Source organism: Sebastes fasciatus, chromosome 19 (assembly GCF_043250625.1).
Source record: "Sebastes fasciatus isolate fSebFas1 chromosome 19, fSebFas1.pri, whole genome shotgun sequence".
NCBI classification, from domain to species: Eukaryota; Metazoa; Chordata; class Actinopteri; order Perciformes; family Sebastidae; genus Sebastes; species Sebastes fasciatus.
This window is the reverse complement of record NC_133813.1, coordinates 760,651-788,616: the sequence shown is the minus strand read 5'-3', so window position 1 is coordinate 788,616 and position 27,966 is coordinate 760,651. Positions and strand designations below refer to the sequence as shown.

The window sequence follows — 27,966 nt, the reverse complement described above, 5'->3', positions numbered from 1 at the left end:
ATGACTTTTTTTTTGATGAAATTATTGACATACTATACTATGACTTTTTTTTTGATGAAATTATTGACATACTATACTATGACTTTTTTTTCATAAAAGTATCGACATACTATAATATTACTTTTTTTCATAAAAGTATCGACATACTATACTATGACTTTTTTTTGATGAAATTATTGACATACTATACTATGACTTTTTTTTCATAAAAGTATCGACATACTATACTATGACTTTTTTTAATGAAATTATTCGACATACTATACTATGACTTTTTTTTTGATGAAATTATTGACATACTATACTATGACTTTTTTTTCATAAAAGTATCGACATACTATAATATGACTTTTTTTCATAAAAGTATCGACATACTATAATATGACTTTTTTTCATAAAATTATCGACATACTATACTATGACTATTTTTAATGAAATTATTCGACATACTATACTATGACTTTTTTTCATAAAATTATCGACATACTATACTATGACTTTTTTTAATGAAATTATTCGACATACTATACTATGAAATTTTTTGATGAAATTATTCGACATACTATACTATGACTTTTTTTTCATAAAAGTATCGACATACTATACTATGACTTTTTTTCATAAAAGTATCGACATACTATACTTTGACTTTTTTTTGATGAAATTATTGACATACTATAATATGACTTTTTTTCATAAAAGTATCGACATACTATACTATGACTATTTTTAATGAAATTATTCGACATACTATACTGTGACTTTTTTTTCATAAAATTATTCGACCTACTATACTATGACTTTTTTTTCATAAAATTATTCGACATACTATACTTTGACTTTTTTTTCATAAAATTATTCGACATACTATACTTTGACTTTTTTTTCATAAAATTATCGACATACTAAACTATGACTTTTTTTTCATAAAATTATTCGACATACTATACTTTGACTTTTTTTTCATAAAATTATTGACATACTATACTATGACTTTTTTTGATGAAATTATCGACATACTATACTATGACTTTTTTTGATGAAATTATCGACATACTATACTTTGACTTTTTTTAATGAAATTATTCGACATACTATATGACTTTTTTTCATAAAAGTATCGACATACTATACTATGACTTTTTTTTGATGAAATTATTCGACATACTATACTTTGACTTTTTTTAATGAAATTATTCGACATACTATATGACTTTTTTTCATAAAAGTATCGACATACTATACTATGACTTTTTTTTGATGAAATTATTCGACATACTATACTTTGACTTTTTTTTGATGAAATTATTCGACATACTATACTATGACTTTTTTTTGATGAAATTATTCGACATACTATACTTTGACTTTTTTTTCATAAAATTATTCGACATACTATACTTTGACTTTTTTTTCATAAAATTATCGACATACTATACTATGACTTTTTTTGATGAAATTATCGACATACTATACTTTGACTTTTTTTTCATAAAATTATCGACATACTATACTATGACTTTTTTTGATGAAATTATCGACATACTATACTTTGACTTTTTTTAATGAAATTATTCGACATACTATATGACTTTTTTTCATAAAAGTATCGACATACTATACTATGACTTTTTTTTGATGAAATTATTCGACATACTATACTTTGACTTTTTTTGATGAAATTATCGACATACTATACTATGACTTTTTTTTGATGAAATTATTCGACATACTATACTTTGACTTTTTTTCATAAAAGTATCGACATACTATACTATGACTTTTTTTTGATGAAATTATCGACATACTATACTATGACTTTTTTTCATAAAAGTATCGACATACTATACTATGACTTTTTTTCATAAAAGTATCGACATACTATGACTTTTTTTTTGATGAAATTATTGACATACTATACTATGACTTTTTTTTCATAAAAGTATCGACATACTATACTATGACTTTTTTTGATGAAATTATCGACATACTATACTTTGACTTTTTTTGATGAAATTATCGACATACTATACTTTGACTTTTTTTGATGAAATTATCGACATACTATACTTTGACTTTTTTTAATGAAATTATTCGACATACTATATGACTTTTTTTCATAAAAGTATCGACATACTATACTATGACTTTTTTTAATGAAATTATTCGACATACTATACTTTGACTTTTTTTGATGAAATTATCGACATACTATACTTTGCCTTTTTTTGATGAAATTATCGACATACTATACTTTGACTTTTTTTAATGAAATTATTCGACATACTATATGACTTTTTTTCATAAAAGTATCGACATACTATACTATGACTTTTTTTAATGAAATTATTCGACATACTATATGACTTTTTTTCATAAAAGTATCGACATACTATACTATGACTTTTTTTTGATGAAATTATTCGACATACTATACTGACTTTTTTTCATAAAAGTATCGACATACTATACTTTGACTTTTTTTAATGAAATTATTCGACATACTATATGACTTTTTTTCATAAAAGTATCGACATACTATACTATGACTTTTTTTAATGAAATTATTCGACATACTATATGACTTTTTTTCATAAAAGTATCGACATACTATACTATGACTTTTTTTTGATGAAATTATTCGACATACTATACTATGACTTTTTTTTGATGAAAGTATCGACATACTATACTATGACTTTTTTTCATAAAAGTATCGACATACTATACTATGACTTTTTTTTGATGAAATTATTCGACATACTATACTTTGCCTTTTTTTGATGAAATTATCGACATACTATACTTTGACTTTTTTTAATGAAATTATTCGACATACTATATGACTTTTTTTCATAAAAGTATCGACATACTATACTATGACTTTTTTTTGATGAAATTATTCGACATACTATACTATGACTTTTTTTTGATGAAATTATTCGACATACTATATGACTTTTTTTCATAAAAGTATCGACATACTATACTATGACTTTTTTTTGATGAAATTATTCGACATACTATACTATGACTTTTTTTTGATGAAATTATTCGACATACTATACTATGACTTTTTTTTGATGAAATTATTCGACATACTATACTTTGACTTTTTTTTCATAAAATTATCGACATACTATACTATGACTTTTTTTCATAAAAGTATCTACATACTATACTATGACATTTTTTGATGAAATTATTGACATACTATACTATGACTTTTTTTTCATAAAAGTATCGACATACTATACTATGACTTTTTTTCATAAAAGTATCGACATACTATGACTTTTTTTTTGATGAAATTATTGACATACTATACAATGACTTTTTTTTCATAAAAGTATCGACATACTATACTATGACTTTTTTTCATAAAAGTATCGACATACTATACTATGACTTTTTTTTCATAAAAGTATCGACATACTATACTATGACTATTTTTAATGAAATTATTCGACATACTATACTATGACTTTTTTTCATAAAATTATCGACATACTATACTATGACTTTTTTTAATGAAATTATTCGACATACTATACTATGAAATTTTTTGATGAAATTATTCGACATACTATACTATGACTTTTTTTTCATAAAAGTATCGACATACTATACTATGACTATTTTTAATGAAATTATTCGACATACTATACTGTGACTTTTTTTTCATAAAATTATTCGACCTACTATACTATGACTTTTTTTTCATAAAATTATTCGACATACTATACTTTGACTTTTTTTTCATAAAATTATTCGACATACTATACTTTGACTTTTTTTTCATAAAATTATCGACATACTATACTATGACTTTTTTTGATGAAATTATCGACATACTATACTATGACTTTTTTTGATGAAATTATCGACATACTATACTTTGACTTTTTTTAATGAAATTATTCGACATACTATATGACTTTTTTTCATAAAAGTATCGACATACTATACTTTGACTTTTTTTGATGAAATTATCGACATACTATACTTTGACTTTTTTTCATAAAAGTATCGACATACTATACTTTGACTTTTTTTTGATGAAATTATTCGACATACTATACTATGACTTTTTTTTGATGAAATTATTCGACATACTATACTTTGACTTTTTTTTCATAAAATTATCGACATACTATACTATGACTTTTTTTAATGAAATTATTCGACATACTATACTATGAAATTTTTTGATGAAATTATTCGACATACTATACTATGACTTTTTTTTCATAAAAGTATCGACATACTATACTATGACTATTTTTAATGAAATTATTCGACATACTATACTGTGACTTTTTTTTCATAAAATTATTCGACCTACTATACTATGACTTTTTTTTCATAAAATTATTCGACATACTATACTTTGACTTTTTTTTCATAAAATTATTCGACATACTATACTTTGACTTTTTTTTCATAAAATTATCGACATACTATACTATGACTTTTTTTCATAAAAGTATCGACATACTATACTATGACTTTTTTTGATGAAATTATCGACATACTATACTTTGACTTTTTTTAATGAAATTATTCGACATACTATATGACTTTTTTTCATAAAAGTATCGACATACTATACTATGACTTTTTTTAATGAAATTATTCGACATACTATACTTTGACTTTTTTTGATGAAATTATCGACATACTATACTTTGCCTTTTTTTGATGAAATTATCGACATACTATACTTTGACTTTTTTTAATGAAATTATTCGACATACTATATGACTTTTTTTCATAAAAGTATCGACATACTATACTATGACTTTTTTTTGATGAAATTATTCGACATACTATACTATGACTTTTTTTTGATGAAATTATTCGACATACTATACTGACTTTTTTTCATAAAAGTATCGACATACTATACTATGACTTTTTTTTGATGAAATTATTCGACATACTATATGACTTTTTTTCATAAAAGTATCGACATACTATACTATGACTTTTTTTTGATGAAATTATTCGACATACTATACTATGACTTTTTTTTGATGAAAGTATCGACATACTATACTATGACTTTTTTTCATAAAAGTATCGACATACTATACTATGACTTTTTTTTGATGAAATTATTCGACATACTATACTTTGCCTTTTTTTGATGAAATTATCGACATACTATACTTTGACTTTTTTTAATGAAATTATTCGACATACTATATGACTTTTTTTCATAAAAGTATCGACATACTATACTATGACTTTTTTTTGATGAAATTATTCGACATACTATACTATGACTTTTTTTTGATGAAATTATTCGACATACTATATGACTTTTTTTCATAAAAGTATCGACATACTATACTATGACTTTTTTTTGATGAAATTATTCGACATACTATACTATGACTTTTTTTTGATGAAATTATTCGACATACTATACTATGACTTTTTTTTGATGAAATTATTCGACATACTATACTTTGACTTTTTTTTCATAAAATTATCGACATACTATACTATGACTTTTTTTCATAAAAGTATCTACATACTATACTATGACATTTTTTGATGAAATTATTGACATACTATACTATGACTTTTTTTTCATAAAAGTATCGACATACTATACTATGACTTTTTTTCATAAAAGTATCGACATACTATGACTTTTTTTTTGATGAAATTATTGACATACTATACTATGACTTTTTTTTCATAAAAGTATCGACATACTATACTATGACTTTTTTTTCATAAAAGTATCGACATACTATACAATGACTTTTTTTTCATAAAAGTATCGACATACTATACTATGACTTTTTTTCATAAAAGTATCGACATACTATACTATGACTTTTTTTTCATAAAAGTATCGACATACTATACTATGACTTTTTTTAATGAAATTATTCGACATACTATACTATGACTTTTTTTTTGATGAAATTATTGACATACTATACTATGACTTTTTTTTCATAAAAGTATCGACATACTATAATATGACTTTTTTTCATAAAAGTATCGACATACTATAATATGACTTTTTTTCATAAAATTATCGACATACTATACTATGACTTTTTTTTCATAAAAGTATCGACATACTATACTATGACTATTTTTAATGAAATTATTCGACATACTATACTATGACTTTTTTTCATAAAATTATCGACATACTATACTATGACTTTTTTTAATGAAATTATTCGACATACTATACTATGAAATTTTTTGATGAAATTATTCGACATACTATACTATGACTTTTTTTTCATAAAAGTATCGACATACTATACTATGACTATTTTTAATGAAATTATTCGACATACTATACTGTGACTTTTTTTTCATAAAATTATTCGACATACTATACTTTGACTTTTTTTTCATAAAATTATTCGACATACTATACTTTGACTTTTTTTTCATAAAATTATCGACATACTATACTATGACTTTTTTTGATGAAATTATCGACATACTATACTATGACTTTTTTTGATGAAATTATCGACATACTATACTTTGACTTTTTTTAATGAAATTATTCGACATACTATATGACTTTTTTTCATAAAAGTATCGACATACTATACTTTGACTTTTTTTGATGAAATTATCGACATACTATACTTTGACTTTTTTTCATAAAAGTATCGACATACTATACTATGACTTTTTTTTGATGAAATTATTCGACATACTATACTATGACTTTTTTTTGATGAAATTATTCGACATACTATACTTTGACTTTTTTTTCATAAAATTATTCGACATACTATACTTTGACTTTTTTTTCATAAAATTATCGACATACTATACTATGACTTTTTTTCATAAAAGTATCGACATACTATACTATGACTTTTTTTGATGAAATTATTGACATACTATACTATGACTTTTTTTTCATAAAAGTATCGACATACTATACTATGACTTTTTTTGATGAAATTATCGACATACTATACTTTGACTTTTTTTGATGAAATTATTCGACATACTATATGACTTTTTTTCATAAAAGTATCGACATACTATACTATGACTTTTTTTTGATGAAATTATTCGACATACTATACTTTGACTTTTTTTGATGAAATTATCGACATACTATACTTTGACTTTTTTTAATGAAATTATTCGACATACTATACTATGACTTTTTTTTGATGAAATTATTCGACATACTATACTATGACTTTTTTTTGATGAAATTATTCGACATACTATACTATGACTTTTTTTTCATAAAATTATTCGACATACTATACTTTGACTTTTTTTCATAAAAGTATCTACATAATATACTATGACTTTTTTTGATGAAATTATTGACATACTATACTATGACTTTTTTTTCATAAAAGTATCGACATACTATAATATGACTTTTTTTCATAAAATTATCGACATACTATACTATGACTTTTTTTTTGATGAAATTATTGACATACTATACAATGACTTTTTTTTCATAAAAGTATCGACATACTATAATATTACTTTTTTTCATAAAAGTATCGACATACTATACTATGACTTTTTTTTTGATGAAATTATTGACATACTATACTATGACTTTTTTTTTGATGAAATTATCGACATACTATACTATGACTTTTTTTTTGATGAAATTATTGACATACTATACAATGACTTTTTTTTCATAAAAGTATCGACATACTATAATATTACTTTTTTTCATAAAAGTATCGACATACTATACTATGACTTTTTTTTTGATGAAATTATTGACATACTATACAATGACTTTTTTTTCATAAAAGTATCGACATACTATAATATGACTTTTTTTCATAAAATTATCGACATACTATACTATGACTTTTTTTTTGATGAAATTATTGACATACTATACTATGACTTTTTTTTCATAAAAGTATCGACATACTATAATATTACTTTTTTTTCATAAAAGTATCGACATACTATACTATGACTTTTTTTAATGAAATTATTCGACATACTATACTATGACTTTTTTTTTGATGAAATTATTGACATACTATACTATGACTTTTTTTTCATAAAAGTATCGACATACTATAATATGACTTTTTTTCATAAAAGTATCGACATACTATAATATGACTTTTTTTCATAAAATTATCGACATACTATACTATGACTTTTTTTTCATAAAAGTATCGACATACTATACTATGACTTTTTTTAATGAAATTATTCGACATACTATACTATGACTTTTTTTCATAAAATTATCGACATACTATAATATGACTTTTTTTCATAAAAGTATCGACATACTATAATATGACTTTTTTTCATAAAAGTATCGACATACTATAATATGACTTTTTTTCATAAAATTATCGACATACTATACTATGACTTTTTTTTCATAAAAGTATCGACATACTATACTATGACTATTTTTAATGAAATTATTCGACATACTATACTATGACTTTTTTTCATAAAATTATCGACATACTATACTATGACTTTTTTTAATGAAATTATTCGACATACTATACTATGAAATTTTTTGATGAAATTATTCGACATACTATACTTTGACTTTTTTTGATGAAATTATTCGACATACTATACTATGACTTTTTTTGATGAAATTATTCGACATACTATACTATGACTTTTTTTTCATAAAATTATTCGACATACTATATTTTGACTTTTTTTGATGAAATTATTCGACATACTATACTATGACTTTTTTTGATGAAATTATTCGACATACTATACTATGACTTTTTTTGATGAAATTATTCGACATACTATACTTTGACTTTTTTTTCATAAAATTATTCGACATACTATAATTTGACTTTTTTTGATGAAAGTATCGACATACTATACTATGACTATTTTTAATGAAATTATTCGACATACTATACTATGACTTTTTTTTTGATGAAATTATTGACATACTATACTATGACTTTTTTTCATAAAAGTATCGACATACTATAATATGACTTTTTTTCATAAAAGTATTGACATACTATATAATATGACGTTTTTTCATAAAATTATCGACATACTATAATATGACTTTTTTTCATAAAAGTATCGACATACTATAATATGACTTTTTTCATAAAAGTATCGACATACTATACTATGACTTTTTTTCATAAAATTATCGACATACTATACTATGACTTTTTTTAATGAAATTATTCGACATACTATACTTTGACTTTTTTTGATGAAATTATTCGACATACTATACTATGACTTTTTTTGATGAAATTATTCGACATACTATACTATGACTTTTTTTGATGAAATTATTCGACATACTATACTTTGACTTTTTTTTCATAAAATTATTCGACATACTATAATTTGACTTTTTTTGATGAAAGTATCGACATACTATACTATGACTATTTTTAATGAAATTATTCGACATACTATACTATGACTTTTTTTGATGAAATTATTCGACATACTATACTTTGACCTTTTTTTTCATAAAATTATTCGACATACTATACTATGACTTTTTTTTCATAAAATTATTCGACATACTATACTATGACTTTTTTTGATGAAATTATTCGACATACTATACTATGAATTTTTTTTCTTAAAATTATCGACATACTATACTATGATTTTTTTTTGATGAAATTATTGACATACTATACTATGACTTTTTTTTCATAAAAGTATCGACATACTATACTATGACTATTTTTAATGAAATTATTCGACATACTATACTATGACTTTTTTTTCATAAAATTATTCAACATACTATACTATGACTTTTTTGATGAAATTATTCTACATACTATACTATGACTTTTTTTAATGAAATTATTCGACATACTATACTATGACTTTTTTTCATAAAAGTATCGACATACTATACTATGACTTTTTTTAATGAAATTATTCGACATACTATACTATGACTTTTTTTCATAAAAGTATCGACATACTATACTATGACTATTTTTAATGAAATTATTCGACATACTATACTGTGACTTTTTTTAATGAAATTATTGACATACTATACTATGACTTTTTTTCATAAAAGTATTGACATACTATACTATGACTTTTTTTTCATAAAATTATTCGACATACTATACTATGACTTTTTTTTCATAAAATTATTCGACATACTATACTATGACTTTTTTTAATGAAATTATTCGACATACTATACTATGACTTTTTTTTCATAAAATTATTCGACATACTATACTATGACTTTTTTTTCATAAAATTATTCGACATACTATACTATGACTTTTTTTGATGAAATTATTCGACATACTATACTATGACTTTTTTTAATGAAATTATTCGACATACTATACTATGACTTTTTTTCATAAAATTATTCGACATACTATACTATGACTTTTTTTGATGAAATTATTCGACATACTATACTATGACTTTTTTTCATAAAATTATCGACATATGACTTTTTTTTCATAAAAGTATCGACATACTATACTATGACTTTTTTTTTGATGAAATTATTGACATACTATACTATGACTATTTTTAATGAAATTATTCGACATACTATACTATGACTTTTTTTGATGAAATTATTCGACATACTATACTATGACTTTTTTTTCTTAAAATTATCGACATACTATACTATGACTTTTTTTTAATAAAATTATTCGACATACTATACTATGACTATTTTTAATGAAATTATAGACATACTATACTGACTTTTTCATAAAATTATAGACATACTATACTATGACTATTTTTAATGAAATTATAGACATACTATACTGACTTTTTCATAAAAGTATCGACATACTATACTATGACTTTTTTTAATGAAATTATCGACATACTATACCATGACTTTTTTTCATAAAAGTATCGACATACTATACTATGACTTTTTTTAATGAAATTATCGACATACTATACTATGACTATTTTTAATGAAATTATCGACATACTATACTATGACTATTTTTAATGAAATTATCGACATACTATACTATGACTTTTTTTTAATAAAATTATTCGACATACTATACTATGACTATTTTTAATGAAATTATTCGACATACTATACTATGACTATTTTTTCATAAAATTATCGACATACTATACTATGACTTTTTTTTATAAAATTTGACTGAATGATCAGCCCTGTCCCCAGAATCCAATAAAACTGAATTAAACCAGATTTAAATCTATAGTAGTTTTATATATATATATATATACAGTATATGTATATATATATATATATATATATATATATATAATATATACCGTATATATACAGTATATATAATGTATATAGAGTAGTTGTTGTAGTATTCTGGAGGGTTGTGGTATAAAGACAGCACCCTGTGGAGAGAAGACGGTGTTTTAATGCCGATCGTCGTGGATCGACTGAACAAACGGAGAGCAGAGCAGCCGAGTAAAAATCAATGAGGTTTATTTGCAGTCACAATGCTCAATGCTTACACTATAGCAGACATCCACACAGGTCACACAGGTCACACAGCTACTCCGTCTATCAGCCCACATTCACATCACGGACCGGACCGGTAGAAACTCAGAACACATCCACCTGGTTCCAGATCAGCTAGATGATACAGACAGGAAGCAGCAACATGGTGGAGCTACGCTAGCTGCTAACGGACCCTCCGTTTACACTTAGCTCCACTCTGAGCTCCACATTAAACCAGAGTCCTTCAGAGGAGCCGACGGGTCTACATCAGTGTTATCTGACCCTAGACCGGACACCGACCTCGCTGTCTTAGCTCCATCAGTGTTATCTGACCCTAGACCGGACACCGACCTCGCCGTCTTAGCTCCATCAGTGTTATCTGACCCTAGACCGGACACCGACCTCGCCGTCTTAGCTCCATCAGTGTTATCTGATCCTAGACCGGGCACCGACCTCGCCGTCTTAGCTCCATCACGGGGTCACAGCACCATGAGATGCCACACACACACACTCACTCACACACACACACACACACTCAAACACACACAACACACACAAAAAGGACTCCGCTGCAGGACCTAAAAGGGGGGCAGTCCCAAAACCTGGTCCGAGGGATCCAGAGTGTAAACAAAATGGTGGAACCTGCACCCGGCCTACCAGAGGGGAAGATGTAGCGGTGACCACGATGTTTACACGTCGATCAGACGACACCGACGGCACGTCACAACGGGAAACTCTGACGGTTTTTAACCTCGTCGTTGAGTCCAGAAAACACGCTGTTCACATCAGACTGCAAACAAAGATGGCCGACACGGCAGCGCCCTAAAAGTGAAGCCAAAATTCGGCTCGCGGTGGTTTCGGGCGGGTACCGCGGCTCCACCCCCGATTACTACTGCACAGACTCTGGCTCCAAATGTAGCTCAAGATGGCTGCTCAGGATATTTAGGCTTCACTTCTGTACAGTGGGACGAAGTGGAGACGCGTCAGCCATCTTTGTATCCAGTCTGAGATCAGGACGAGCAGCTGGAGCCTCCTCACAACAGCTACGTTAGCTAGCTAGCTAGTGTTGGTGACGTGGAACGTAGCTAAGTTAGCTAGCTAGCTAGTGTTGGTGACGTGGAACGTAGCTAAGTTAGCTAGCTAGCTAGTGTTGGTGACGTGGAACGTAGCTAAGTTAGCTAGCTAGCTAGTGTTGGTGGAGCTAAGTTAGCTAGCTGGCTAGTGTTGGTGACGTGGAACATAGCTAAGTTAGCTAGCTAGCTAGTGTTGTTGAAGTGGAACATAGCTACGTTAGCTAGCTAGCTAGTGTTGGTGACGTGGAACGTAGCTAAGTTAGCTAGCTAGCTAGTGTTGGTGGAGCTAAGTTAGCTAGCTGGCTAGTGTTGGTGACGTGGAACATAGCTAAGTTAGCTAGCTAGCTAGTGTTGTTGAAGTGGAACATAGCTACGTTAGCTAGCTAGCTAGTGTTGGTGGAGCTAAGTTAGCTAGCTGGCTAGTGTTGGTGGAGCTAAGTTAGCTAGCTAGCTAGTGTTGGTGGAGCTAAGTTAGCTAGCTAGCTAGTGTTGGTGACGTGGAACAGAGCTAAGTTAGCTAGCTAGCTAGCTAGTGTTGGTGACGTGAAATGGAGCTAAGTTAGCTAGCTAGTGTTGGTGGAGCTAAGTTAGCTAGCTAGCTAGTGTTGGTGGAGCTAAGTTAGCTAGCTGGCTAGTGTTGGTGGAGCTAAGTTAGCTAGCTAGCTAGTGTTGGTGGAGCTAAGTTAGCTAGCTAGCTAGTGTTGATGGAGCTAAGTTAGCTAGCTAGCTAGTGTTGGTGGAGCTAAGTTAGCTAGCTAGCTAGTGTTGGTGGAGCTAAGTTAGCTAGCTAGCTAGTGTTGGTGGAGCTAAGTTAGCTAGCTGGCTAGTGTTGATGGAGCTAAGTTAGCTAGCTAGCTAGTGTTGGTGGAGCTAAGTTAGCTAGCTAGCTAGTGTTGGTGGAGCTAAGTTAGCTAGCTAGCTAGTGTTGGTGGAGCTAAGTTAGCTAGCTGGCTAGTGTTGGTGGAGCTAAGTTAGCTAGCCACGTGGAAGCTTTAAGAGGCTCACGCTGCTCATCGTGAGGTGTGAACGGCGTTGTGGTCTCCATGGAGACGGAGGGTTAAAAACAGCAGTCCGTCTCGGAGCCTGCGGCGGCGGCGGCGAGGGGGCGTGGCTATTTACATCACTTCAACCAGAGACTTGAGTAAAATGTACAACGTGGATGCTCTGACTCTCCTTCCTGTTAGTGTGTGTACCTCTACTTCCTGTCCCCCCCCCCACGCACACACAGCTGCACTAACTCACTACACTGTAAAAAGCTCAATCACACCTGTTTGTTTTGTTGTTTTTATTATTTTTCCTCGACTCATCGTTGTGTTTTAAATTCGATCATTATAAACATTGTTCAAAATGTTACGAAAAAAAATGTACACTTGGTTTTTTGTGTTTTTCTATACAAGGCAGGCAGAAGCGGATTACTACGTTTACCGGCGTTCGTCCCCTTCCTCCCCCCCTCTGACCCCTGACCTCTGACCCCTGACCTCCTCCCCCAGCCAGACGAGTTAGACCATGGCTTTAAAATAGATCTGTATATATTTATATATGCTTCTATCAAAAAGGAGGAGGAGGAGGAGGAGGAGGAGGAGGGCGGTACGCGGTGGCGGGGGGGCGAGGAGGTGATCCCCAGGCATCCGGGCCCAGGGGAGGAGGGGGGGGGAGGCTGATGCAGGGCGGGGGGGGGAGGCGGGGCCGGAGCGAGGGAGGGCGGAGCTCCGTCTGCAGCTGGATCAGACTCCTCTCTGTGGAATGTCAGCTCATCATGTCGTTGCTGTTGACGCCGTACGTTGAGTTCTTCATGCTGTCGTTCACCTCCCGCCGGAACACCGACAGGTTCTGAGTAAACCTGAGGACAGAGAGAGACAGAGGGACAGACAGAGGGACAGACAGAGGGACAGACAGAGGGACAGACAGAGGGACAAACAGAGGGACAGACAGAGAGAAAGGTAGAGGGACAGACAGGTAGAGAGAGACAGAGAGACGGGTAGAGAGACAGACAGAGGGACAGACAGAGGGACAGACAGAGGGACAGACAGAGGGACAAACAGAGGGACAGTCAGTTATTCTGATCTGATGTATTGTAGCTGATATTGATCCGTTAACAGATAGATTCTCCAACGTGAGAGAAAAGCCGGCGTTAAAGATCAGAGACACGTCGTCTCTCCGGTGAGTCGGCTACCGCCATCAGCATCCCGCTTCCTTCCTGATGACATCACGAGGAACCGACGCGTAGTCCGTAACGTCTCTCAGCCGAGTCACAACAAGAAATGGAAGTGCACTAGGAGGGGCAGACCTCCGCCGAGGCAGGTTTCATGTCCGTCGCTCCGGCCTTTCTTTGGACTTATTTTGAACATTTTTTTGTCAATTTTCTGCGTTTTCTTTCTCGGACATGTGTCAGACTTTTCTTCTGCCTTTCTTTGGACTTTTTTTGGACATTTGAGACACGGGTTGGAAAAACTACATTCAGACTTTGGCAGCGACCACGGTGACCAGTCGGTGACCAGTCGGTGAACCGGTCGGTGACCGGCCGGTGACCAGTCGGTGAACCGGCCGGTGACCAGCCGGTGACCAGCCGGTGACCAGCCGGTGACCAGCCGGTGACCAGTCGGTGAACCGGCCGGTGACCAGCCGGTGACCAGCCGGTGACCAGCCGGTGACCAGCCGGTGACCAGTTCGCTTTTTTTAGTCCTAAACTTTAAGATACTCAATTTACTGTCATATCTGACAAAGAAAAACACGAAACAATAAATAGTTGCTGTCTGATTTTCTAATAAATAATAATGTATAATAATAATAATAATAAAGGAGTATGTGTGTGTGTGTGTGTGTGTGTGTGTGTGTGTGTGTGTGTGTGTGTGTGTGGATATTGGTGAAGTACCTGTCCCGGTTCTTTGTTAGTAGATTTCTCTCTATTCCCTCCATCAGGTTCTCAAAACATAAGTGCATGGCCTGCTGCTTCTCTGGAGGCTGGCTGTTCACGATGCTGTTCCTCAGGTCAGCAAAGTACTGCAACACACACACAATACATTAGAGACACACACCTGTTAGCAACGCACACACCAACACACCCAGAGCGGTCCGAGTTGTGAGGTTCTCACCTTCTCGTTGAGCAGGATGAGGCCTAACAGAGGACGGGACATGGACCACTGGTTCCTACAGTCCTCGAAGATGATGATGTTCAACACCGTGGACAACATCTGGACGACGACAACAACATCATCATCATCATCATCATCATCATCATCATCATCATCATCATCATCATCATCATCATCATCATCATCATCATCATCATCATCATCATCATCATCAGCTAGTAGTTTAGCGCTAGGTAACCGTCTAGCGAGCTGGTGGGCAGACAGACCTGCTGGATCATCTCCGGGTGCTGCTGCATGATGTGGAGGAAGCGGTCGTCCGTGGCCATCGGCGTGGGACGCTTCTTGGTGGAGCGAGACAGCTGCTTGAACAGGTAGGTCACTATGTGGTCCAGACTGGAGCAGCAGCCGGTGCACACCATCGTATCTGAAACACACACACACACACACACACACACACACACACACACACATGTATGAACAACCAGCACCACGTGCACGCTCCTGACAACACGGACCGGACCTGTGAGGGTTCTTTACCGAGCGCGGTGAGTCCTTCTGATATCGACGACAGGATGTACATGACCACGTGAGGCTCCAGACTGGCGATGAAGTTCATGTGGTCCTGAGTCAGAACCTCCAGCAGAGAGTAGAAGGACTGGCTGAGCTTCGGGTAGTCCTGCAGGGAGACCAAGAGGGGTTGGGGAACTGGGTTTAAAACATCTTGAACTGGTTTTAAAACATCCTGAACTGGTTTTAAAACGTCCTGAACTGGTTTTAAAACATCCTGAACTGGTTTTAAAACATCCTGAACTGGTTTTAAAACATCCTGAACTGGTTTTAAAACGTCCTGAACTGGTTTTAAAACATCCTGAACTGGTTTTAAAACATCCTGAACTGGTTTTAAAACGTCCTGAACTGGTTTTAAAACGTCCTGAACTGGTTTTAGAACGTCGTCTCTAACAGGTTTTACAGGTGTGCAGCCTGCAGGATGAATAAGTGAGCTGATGAACCTACCAGTAAGTCACTGTGAGGGATGAACTGATGGATGAACTGATGGATGAACCTACCAGTAAGTCACTGTGAGGGATGGACAGCAGCAGTTTGATGAAGGTCTGTAAGGCGTTGTCCAGAGCGTCGTCGCCGTACAGTCGGAAGACCCCGAAGTTGACGTAGTTTCCGCTGAGCACCGCCTTCAGCATGGCGAAGCACACGCTGACCCCCTTCAGCTTCACGCCGTACACCTGGTCCTTAGGGACCTCCCCCAGCGTCAGGATACGGTTCCCTACAGGACGGAGACAACAACAGGAGGAGGAGGATGTCCTCGTTATGGACTCATCTGGATACGACTGGTCTTACTGACTGTTTGGTGACGTCTTTGGATAACAACTCAACCAGTTCACATCCTGGAGAGAATCAATCAGCCAATCAGACGACTGCTTTCAGCTCAACATGCTTTAAAAGCTTTAAATACTTTCAGGCCTTTATGGATCATATCAACAGTTTCATTTAAAAATATATCACAAACCTTATAACACATGAATATAAAGGAGGGATGCACCGATACCACTTTATTCAGACCGAGTACAAGTACTTACATTTGGGTACTCGCCGATACCGAGTACCGAAACGAGTACCGATACGAGTACGGCTACGAGTACCGATACGAGTACCGATACGAGTACCGAAACGAGTACCGATACGAGTACGGATACGAGTACGGATACGAGTACCAGTACGAATACGGATAAAGTACCGATACGAGTACGAATACGAGTACCGAAACAAGTACCGAAACGAGTACGGATACGAGTACGGATACGAGTACCAGTACGAATACGGATAAAGTACCGATACGAGTACCAGTACGAGTACGAATACGAGTACGGATACGAGTACCGAAACAAGTACCGAAACGAGTACGGATACGAGTACCGATACGAGTACCGATACAAGTACCGAAACGAGTACGGATACGAGTACCAGTACGAATACGGATAAAGTACCGAAACGAGTACGGATACGAGTACCAGTACGAATACGGATAAAGTACCGAAACGAGTACGGATACGAGTACGGATACGAGTACCAGTACGAATACGGATAAAGTACCGATACGAGTACCAGTACGAGTACGAATACGAGTACGGATACGAGTACCGATACAATTACCGATACGAGTACGGATACGAGTACCGATACGAGTACCAGTACGAGTACCGATACGAGTACCGAAATGAGTACCGATTAAATTACCGATACGAGTACCGATACGAGTTCCGATACAATTACCGATACGAGTTCCGATACAATTACCGATACGAGTACCGAAATGAGTACCGATTAAATTACCGATATGAGTACCGATACGAGTACCGATACGAGTACCGAAATGAGTACCGATTAAATTACCGATACGAGTACCGAAACGAGTACCGATTAAATTACCGATACGAGTACCGAAACGAGTACCGAAATGAGTACCGATTAAATTACCGATACGAGTACCGATACGAGTACGGGGCGATATATATATATATACATATGATTGTTGGATGTCCCAAACATTACAGATGTTGGTCATTAATCTGAAACTGATTTAAGGATCTGTAGTTAAAATGTTTTGTGTTTATTTATCAGATTTTTGTCTGTAAGTTATTGATACTCAGCATCAGTCGAGCTCTAATCAGTCCATGTGATTATTATTATATATATATCTTAGTATATTTAATTTGGACCCCTCTGGGCCTCCGTACATCAGCAGCTCAGTGTTTCTACAGTACCGTAGGTCGTGATCATCTTGCTGGTTTCTCTGAACAGCAGGATGCCGTTGGGCGACGACACGTCGAACTGTAGCCTCTGAGATCTACCAGGAAACAGAGAGGTTGGTTATCAATAATCAATAATCAGTAATCAGTCTCAGGGAAGTAGTGATGTATGACGCTGATTCTCATCATATGGGAATCGTCATTAGCTCCATCAGGAAGGTCATGTTCTCAGGTAGGTTTGTTGTTTTACTGTAAAACTACAGTAATCTTATCACCAGGTTTACAGTAACTCTACCGGCCCGGTTCTGATGAGTCGTACCTGTTGTGAACCAGCTCAGCCATGAGTTTGAGGACCGGCGTGGTGCATGCTGGGTCGTGGTACCAGAGCTCGATGGCTCGCTGCAGGATGGGCATGTAGGCTGGATATCTGCAGGTCAGCGTTAAGGACGGTTACTGATCAATAATTAATTATTAATAATAATAATAGGTCTGATGACGGACTGCTGTCTGAGGTCACATGACCGCGTCTGTAAGGATACATCCAGTCAAACAGCATCATGAAGCTCGTCTTGGCGTTGAAGGCGAACGCGATGCCTCGCAGGTCTCGGACCAGACCCACCAGAGTCCTCTACAGGAAACAAGAGAAGAAGAAGAAGAAGAAGAACACGGTCAGAACCAGAACGGTGTGCGACTATAGGTAATAGATTTATATATAAGATATAGAGCTTTGAAAGGGTTTTGTTTATGCTGAATGTGTGTTTGCTTCATCAGATCCTGGCAGCAGCAGGTAAACGGCAGCAGGTTTACGGCAGCAGGTTAACGGCAGCAGGTAAACGGCAGCAGGTAAACGGCAGCAGGTTAACGGCAGCAGGTAAACGGCAGCAGGTAAACGGCAGCAGGTAAACGGCAGCAGGTAAACGGCAGCAGGTAAACGGCAGCAGGTAAACGGCAGCAGGTTAACGGCAGCAGGTAAACGGCAGCAGGTAAACGGCAGCAGGTAAACGGCAGCAGGTAAACGGCAGCAGGTTTACGGCAGCAGGTAAACGGCAGCAGGTTAACGGCAGCAGGTAAACGGCAGCAGGTTAACGGCAGCAGGTAAACGGCAGCAGGTAAACGGCAGCAGGTAAACGGCAGCAAGTAAACGGCAGCAGGTTTACGGCAGCAGGTAAACGGCAGCAGGTTAACGGCAGCAGGTAAACGGCAGCAGGTAAACGGCAGCAGGTAAACGGCAGCAGGTAAACGGCAGCAAGTAAACGGCAGCAGGTTAACGGCAGCAGGTAAACGGCAGCAGGTAAACGGCAGCAGGTAAACGGCAGCAGGTAAACGGCGGCAGCAGGTAAACGGCGGCAGGTAAACGGCAGCAGGTAAACGGCAGCAGGTAAACGGCAGCAGGTAAACGGCAGCAGGTAAACGGCGGCAGCAGGTTTACGGCAGCAGGTAAACGGCAGCAGGTAAACGGCAGCAGGTAAACGGCAGCAGGTTTATGGCAGCAGGTTAACAGCAGCAGGTTAACAGCAGCAGGTTAACAGTGTCAGTAAACAGTTAAACAGGTAAACAGAGAGTGAGTTTCTAACCTTGGCCTCCTGCTCGTTGAAGGTGTTCGTACTCAACATCTGAGCCACAGTTTCAAACGCTGCCGTCAGAGGAAGCATGAACTGTTCAAACTGGTCCTCGTCTTCACCTACACACCAGCACACACAGGACGCTCCGTTAATAGACGTCTTGTTGACTTCGCAGCAGATCAAAAATATCAACATTTGAACCCTTTTTACCCAGGTCCACCATCAGCAGGCGTATCAACCTATTTAAATGATCTCTCTGTATGAATAAAGGTAGGATGTGTATTTACCCAGGTCCACCATCAGCAGACGTCCCAGTGCCGTGTAGAAGGTGGTCCGACAGCGCATGTCGCTCAGATTGGACTGGTTGTTCACGCCCAGGAAGGAGAAGTGCTCGCTCTGACATGGCAGCAGAAACACAGGACGTGTTAATCACATGATCTACAACACGGACCATCACATGACCCATAATATATACTCTCTATATATAACTATAACTATATAATATATACTCACTGTGTGGTTATTCAACATGAACTGGACCGCGCTGAGCTTCACCAGCTTCCTCACACTGCTGTACGTACACCAACAGGAAGTCAAGGAGACAACGGACACATCCAGGAACTCATTAAAGTCCCAACAACACATCCTCCATCCTGCTGACACCGTTAGTTCACCAACTGATAACTAATGAAACCATCAACTCATTGTTCTAGTTATTATTCAGCTTCTGATTTCAGCTCCATCTGTTGCTTCTCTCTGGTTTATATTGTGGCGTTTTGCCGGTAAGATACGCTGTCGTCTTTTGAAGTGATTTTTTCCTTCGGACGCTCACAAGCAGGCGGAGAGAAAAATAGAATCACCGATCCTGCTTTTTATTTTGATGGTGGAAATCAGAAGCTAATTTCACCCCTAAAATATATAAACATATATGAGTATAGAGAGGTCATTGATATACAGTAAGTGGAGTATAGAGAGGTCATTGATATACAGTAAGTGGAGCATAGAGAGGTCATTGATATACAGTAAGTGGAGCATAGAGAGTTCATTGATATACAGTAAGTGGAGTATAGAGAGGTCATTGATGTACAGTAAGTGGAGTATAGAGAGGTCATTGATATACAGTAAGTGGAGTATAGAGAGGTCATTGATATACAGTAAGTGGAGCATAGAGAGGTCATTGATATACAGTAAGTGGAGTATAGAGAGGTCATTGATATACAGTAAGTGGAGCATAGAGAGTTCATTGATATACAGTAAGTGGAGTATAGAGAGGTCATTGATATACAGTAAGTGGAGTATAGAGAGGTCATTGATATACAGTAAGTGGAGCATAGAGAGGTCATTGATATACAGTAAGTGGAGTATAGAGAGGTCATTGATATACAGTAAGTGGAGTATAGAGAGGTCATTGATATACAGTAAGTGGAGTATAGAGAGGTCATTGATATACAGTAAGTGGAGTATAGAGAGGTCATTGATATACAGTAAGTGGAGTATAGAGAGGTCATTGATATACAGTAAGTGGAGCATAGAGAGGTCATTGATATACAGTAAGTGGAGTATAGAGAGGTCATTGATGTACAGTAAGTGGAGTATAGAGAGGTCATTGATATACAGTAAGTGGAGTATAGAGAGGTCATTGATATACAGTAAGTGGAGCATAGAGAGGTCATTGATATACAGTAAGTGGAGTATAGAGAGGTCATTGATGTACAGTAAGTGGAGTATAGAGAGGTCATTGATATACAGTAAGTGGAGCATAGAGAGGTCATTGATATACAGTAAGTGGAGCATAGAGAGGTCATTGATATACAGTAAGTGGAGTATAGAGAGGTCATTGATGTACAGTAAGTGGAGTATAGAGAGGTCATTGATATACAGTAAGTGGAGTATAGAGAGGTCATTGATATACAGTAAGTGGAGCATAGAGAGGTCATTGATGTACAGTAAGTGGAGTATAGAGAGGTCATTGATGTACAGTAAGTGGAGTATAGAGAGGTCATTGATATACAGTAAGTGGAGCATAGAGAGGTCATTGATGTACAGTAAGTGGAGCATAGAGAGGTCATTGATGTACAGTAAGTGGAGTATAGAGAGGTCATTGATATACAGTAAGTGGAGTATAGAGAGGTCATTGATATACAGTAAGTGGAGTATAGAGAGGTCATTGATATACAGTAAGTGGAGTATAGAGAGGTCATTGATATACAGTAAGGAGCATAGAGAGGTCATTGATATACAGTAAGTGGAGTATAGAGAGGTCATTGATGTACAGTAAGTGGAGCATAGAGAGGTCATTGATATACAGTAAGTGGAGTATAGAGAGGTCATTGATGTACAGTAAGTGGAGTATAGAGAGGTCATTGATATACAGTAAGTGGAGCATAGAGAGGTCATTGATATACAGTAAGTGGAGCATAGAGAGGTCATTGATATACAGTAAGTGGAGTATAGAGAGGTCATTGATATACAGTAAGTGGAGCATAGAGAGGTCATTGATATACAGTAAGTGGAGTATAGAGAGGTCATTGATGTACAGTAAGTGGAGTATAGAGAGGTCATTGATATACAGTAAGTGGAGCATAGAGAGGTCATTGATATACAGTAAGTGGAGCATAGAGAGGTCATTGATATACAGTAAGTGGAGTATAGAGAGGTCATTGATATACGGTAAGTGGAGTATAGAGAGGTCATTGATATACAGTAAGTGGAGCATAGAGAGGTCATTGATATACAGTAAGTGGAGTATAGAGAGGTCATTGATATACAGTAAGGAGCATAGAGAGGTCATTGATATACAGTAAGTGGAGCATAGAGAGGTCATTGATGTACAGTAAGTGGAGCATAGAGAGGTCATTGATATACAGTAAGTGGAGCATAGAGAGGTCATTGATATACAGTAAGTGGAGTATAGAGAGGTCATTGATGTACAGTAAGTGGAGTATAGAGAGGTCATTGATATACAGTAAGTGGAGTATAGAGAGGTCATTGATGTACAGTAAGTGGAGTATAGAGAGGTCATTGATATACAGTAAGTGGAGCATAGAGAGGTCATTGATATACAGTAAGTGGAGCATAGAGAGGTCATTGATATACAGTAAGTGGAGTATAGAGAGGTCATTGATGTACAGTAAGTGGAGTATAGAGAGGTCATTGATATACAGTAAGTGGAGTATAGAGAGGTCATTGATGTACAGTAAGTGGAGCATAGAGAGGTCATTGATGTACAGTAAGTGGAGCATAGAGAGGTCATTGATATACAGTAAGTGGAGTATAGAGAGGTCATTGATATACAGTAAGGAGCATAGAGAGGTCATTGATATACAGTAAGTGGAGTATAGAGAGGTCATTGATATACAGTAAGGAGCATAGAGAGGTCATTGATATACAGTAAGTGGAGTATAGAGAGGTCATTGATATACAGTAAGGAGCATAGAGAGGTCATTGATATACAGTAAGTGGAGTATAGAGAGGTCATTGATATACAGTAAGTGGAGTATAGAGAGGTCATTGATGTACAGTAAGTGGAGTATAGAGAGGTCATTGATATACAGTAAGTGGAGTATAGAGAGGTCATTGATGTACAGTAAGTGGAGCATAGAGAGGTCATTGATATACAGTAAGTGGAGCATAGAGAGGTCATTGATATACAGTAAGTGGAGTATAGAGAGGTCATTGATATACAGTAAGTGGAGTATAGAGAGGTCATTGATATACAGTAAGTGGAGCATAGAGAGGTCATTGATATACAGTAAGTGGAGTATAGAGAGGTCATTGATATACAGTAAGTGGAGTATAGAGAGGTCATTGATATACAGTAAGTGGAGCATAGAGAGGTCATTGATATACAGTAAGTGGAGTATAGAGAGGTCATTGATATACAGTAAGTGGAGTATAGAGAGGTCATTGATATACAGTAAGTGGAGTATAGAGAGGTCATTGATATACAGTAAGTGGAGTATAGAGAGGTCATTGATGTACAGTAAGTGGAGTATAGAGAGGTCATTGATATACAGTAAGTGGAGTATAGAGAGGTCATTGATATACAGTAAGTGGAGTATAGAGAGGTCATTGATATACAGTAAGTGGAGTATAGAGAGGTCATTGATATACAGTAAGTGGAGTATAGAGAGGTCATTGATATACAGTAAGTGGAGTATAGAGAGGTCATTGATATACAGTAAGTGGAGTATAGAGAGGTCATTGATATACAGTAAGTGGAGCATAGAGAGGTCATTGATATACAGTAAGTGGAGTATAGAGAGGTCATTGATGTACAGTAAGTGGAGTATAGAGAGGTCATTGATATACAGTAAGTGGAGCATAGAGAGGTCATTGATATACAGTAAGTGGAGCATAGAGAGGTCATTAATGAAGGATATCCTAAAGAGAGGTCGTTCAGTAGTTGGAGTGTCTTGGAGGTGATTGGTTCACACTGGCCCCAGTACTTCAAGTTTGTGATGCTGAAACAGAGAAAAGATTGATCACAATGACCTGAACGTAGACTTCCTGTTCACATTAAATATAAATATCTGGTATATAAACACACATCAGATTGAATGATTAGTGTTACTCACATTTTCCCTATAAAGACACTGAGTACCATCGTCTCGTCATTCAACCCCAGAACTTCTGATAGTCGGCGATAAAGCTGAACAAAACAAACACACATCTTTTAATTAATACATTTTGACATTTTTAATTAAAAATAATAATCAGTTCCATGTTGTGTCATCTATTATTCCATTACGTTTCCTGATGTTTTAGGTTTTTGCCGTGGTATCGTTCAGTGTATCGGTAATATAGATATTTAGGCATCGTATCGACGTCAGAATTTCGGTATTGTGACGGCTCTAAATCTTTACGTCAGTATCGGCTGAAGTTACACGTCATCGAGTCTCCTGCTGCAGAAAGACTCGTTAACACTGATGTAACGGACCATTCACCGCCTGATTCCATGGATTGTGATTTATAGTGATTGTTGTTAACTTGTTGACCTCTAGACCATGAAGGGAACAACCTGAATCAGACACTTCTAGAGACTTTAACTTCTATAAACCTCTAAATGAATCCAGTAGAATGTTTTCAGCATGTCTGTAGTCAGAGACGTCCTGAAGTCAAATAGATCAGGATCATTGGCAGGAATTATTGATTACATTTATTATCCAGCAACCCAGAAATCAAAGAATAAAGACATTTCCATCACAGATTAGTGGGGTTTATCTTTTTAATTTATAATGTTTTATACTTCTGCTGAATATAATCCATCAATCTGGTTTCCATAGATGCATTTAGTATATACAGTTCCCTTTGTTAACATCTTATTTTGAAAAGCGGCCGTAGTCCCACGTGTCTACTTCCTGTAACTTCTCCAAGGTGGTCTCTAGCTCTCCCGTCAGCTCCGTTCTCTTTATCCATCCATGGTCAGCTCCATCGGGGCCGTTTCAATGCAGAGAACAGTAATGTCAGTGTCTGGGTGCTCTACAGTCGTAGCGTCGGCCCGTTTGACCACGGAGACGAGAGCGACGGCCGGCTCCACCGCAACGTTACCGCCGTACGATGACGTTTCCTGCTAACTTTTTCTGACTTTTATTCAGACATTTATTCGGACATATTTCGGCCTTTTTTTTTGGACATTTGTTGGGCCATATTTCGGACATACTTTGGACATATTTTGGCCTTTTTCAAATTTTCTTTTTGACATTTTTCAGCCTCTGTTCTGACTTATTTCAGACATATTTTGTCCTTCTTTAGACGTTAGCATGCAGCGTTAGCTCTGCTCTGTGTAGCTCTGCTTTTCCTGTCAATGTGTGAAACCCAAAGTGTTTCCATCCTTTACTGGATGTGTAGTGTTTACCACGCTGGATTTAACATGTGAGGGTGCAGGTCGTATCCACGACGACCCTCCAACGGTTTACACTCTCTGAGGTTTGTTTTGGTTGACGGATACGCAACGGATATGACGTCACGTTACTCAGACTACCACAATAAAAGATATGACGTCACGTTACTCAGACTACCACAATAAAAGATATGACGTCACGTTACTCAGACTACCACAATAAAAGATATGACATCACGTTACTCAGACTACCACAATAAAAGACATGACGTCACGTTACTCAGACTACCACAATAAAAGACATGACATCACGTTACTCAGACTACCACAATAAAAGATATGACGTCACGTTACTCAGACTACCACAATAAAAGATATGACGACACGTTACTCAGACTACCACAATAAAAGATATGACATCACGTTACTCAGACTACCACAATAAAAGACATGACGTCACGTTACTCAGACTACCACAATAAAAGATATGACGTCACGTTACTCAGACTACCACAATAAAAGATATGACATCACGTTACTCAGACTACCACAATAAAAGATATGACGACACGTTACTCAGACTACCACAATAAAAGATATGACGTCACGTTACTCAGACTACCACAATAAAAGATATGACGTCACGTTACTCAGACTACCACAATAAAAGATATGACGACACGTTACTCAGACTACCACAATAAAAGATATGACGTCACGTTACTCAGACTACCACAATAAAAGATATGACGACACGTTACTCAGACTACCACAATAAAAGATATGACATCACGTTACTCAGACTACCACAATAAAAGACATGACGTCACGTTACTCAGACTACCACAATAAAAGACATGACGTCACGTTACTCAGACTACCACAATAAAAGCGGTAACTTCCTTCTACCTCCACATAGACTCAGATGAAGCAGATATATCCATTCTGGTATTAAAACATCTGTTTAGAAATCATTAAATATAAATCGTGATATATAGGTGACTTGGTTTCCCCCCCCCCCCCCCCCCCCCCCCCCCCCTACTAGCAGCTAGAGCTGTACACAGAGAAACAGAGTTATATTTAGGTCACTGGGATGTCTGCTGGTCTGATCTACGTCTACTGAACCACTAACACCAAACCAGACCAACTACAGCCTCTACGTTACACCACTTATCTGGGACGTCTCTGTCCTGAACAAAGAGAACACACTCCATCAGTCAGCAGGAAGCTCTGCTGGACCTCACACCGTTATACCAACAACACAACAGAACAACAGCAGCAGCAGCACACTGACACTGAGACTGGGAGGATCTATAGAAGCTGCTGCAGTCAGCAGAGCAGACGGACAAAAGAGCTGCTCACCCACCAACCTAACCCCCCCACCGACCCCTTAACAGGATACAGGGTTAATCTAACCCAGCATGCTACACACCCTCCACCATACACATGTATACATAGACAACGCAGGATCGTACGTCAACGTGGGCGCTACGGATGCACCGATACCAGTATCGGGCTGAAGCGTCCAATGCGGCGTCTATGTCTATACATCTATGTACAGTATGTCTATGTCTATACATCTATGTACAGTATGTCTATGTCTATACATCTATGTACAGTATGTCTATGTCTATACATCTATGTACAGTATGTCTATGTCTATACATCTATGTACAGTATGTCTATGTCTACACATCTATGTACAGTATGTCTATACATCTATGTACAGTATGTCTATGTCTACACATCTATGTACAGTATGTCTATGTCTATACATCTATGTACAGTATGTCTATACATCTATGTACAGTATGTCTATACATCTATGTACAGTATGTCTATGTCTATACATCTATGTACAGTATGTCTATACATCTATGTACAGTATGTCTATGTCTATACATCTATGTACAGTATGTCTATGTCTATATGTCTATGTACAGTATGTCTATGTCTATGTACAGTATGTCTATGTCTATACGTCTATGTACAGTATGTCTATGTCTATACGTCTATGTACAGTATGTCTATGTCTATACATCTATGTACAGTATGTCTATGTTTACACGTCTATGTACAGTATGTCTATACATCTATGTACAGTATGTCTATGTCTATACATCTATGTACAGTATGTCTATGTCTATATGTCTATGTAC

General features: G+C 35.6%; 1 protein-coding gene across 2 annotated transcripts in view; it reads right to left on the bottom strand.

The window, feature by feature from the left end:
• Window positions 1-11,441: 11,441 nt before the first annotated feature.
• The window catches only part of xpo7 (exportin 7), a 31,815-nt gene continuing 15,290 nt past the window's right edge, over window positions 11,442-27,966 (bottom strand). Inside the window, exons 15-28 of one of the 2 annotated variants that reach the window (XM_074618600.1) lie at window positions 24,543-24,616; window positions 24,348-24,428; window positions 20,479-20,542; window positions 20,253-20,361; window positions 19,978-20,084; window positions 18,943-19,031; window positions 18,723-18,830; window positions 18,419-18,501; window positions 16,706-16,920; window positions 16,176-16,314; window positions 15,905-16,062; window positions 15,639-15,737; window positions 15,419-15,546; window positions 11,442-14,386 (exon numbers count right to left, since the gene is read on the bottom strand). In XM_074618600.1, the coding sequence (XP_074474701.1) occupies window positions 14,293-14,386; window positions 15,419-15,546; window positions 15,639-15,737; window positions 15,905-16,062; window positions 16,176-16,314; window positions 16,706-16,920; window positions 18,419-18,501; window positions 18,723-18,830; window positions 18,943-19,031; window positions 19,978-20,084; window positions 20,253-20,361; window positions 20,479-20,542; window positions 24,348-24,428; window positions 24,543-24,616 (1,548 nt within the window). In that variant the 3' untranslated portion in view covers window positions 11,442-14,292. Of the gene's footprint in view, window positions 14,387-15,418; window positions 15,547-15,638; window positions 15,738-15,904; window positions 16,063-16,175; window positions 16,315-16,652; window positions 16,921-18,418; window positions 18,502-18,722; window positions 18,831-18,942; window positions 19,032-19,977; window positions 20,085-20,252; window positions 20,362-20,478; window positions 20,543-24,347; window positions 24,429-24,542; window positions 24,617-27,966 lie in introns of those variants that run through there. The other variant, XR_012591755.1, reaches the window with a different exon arrangement.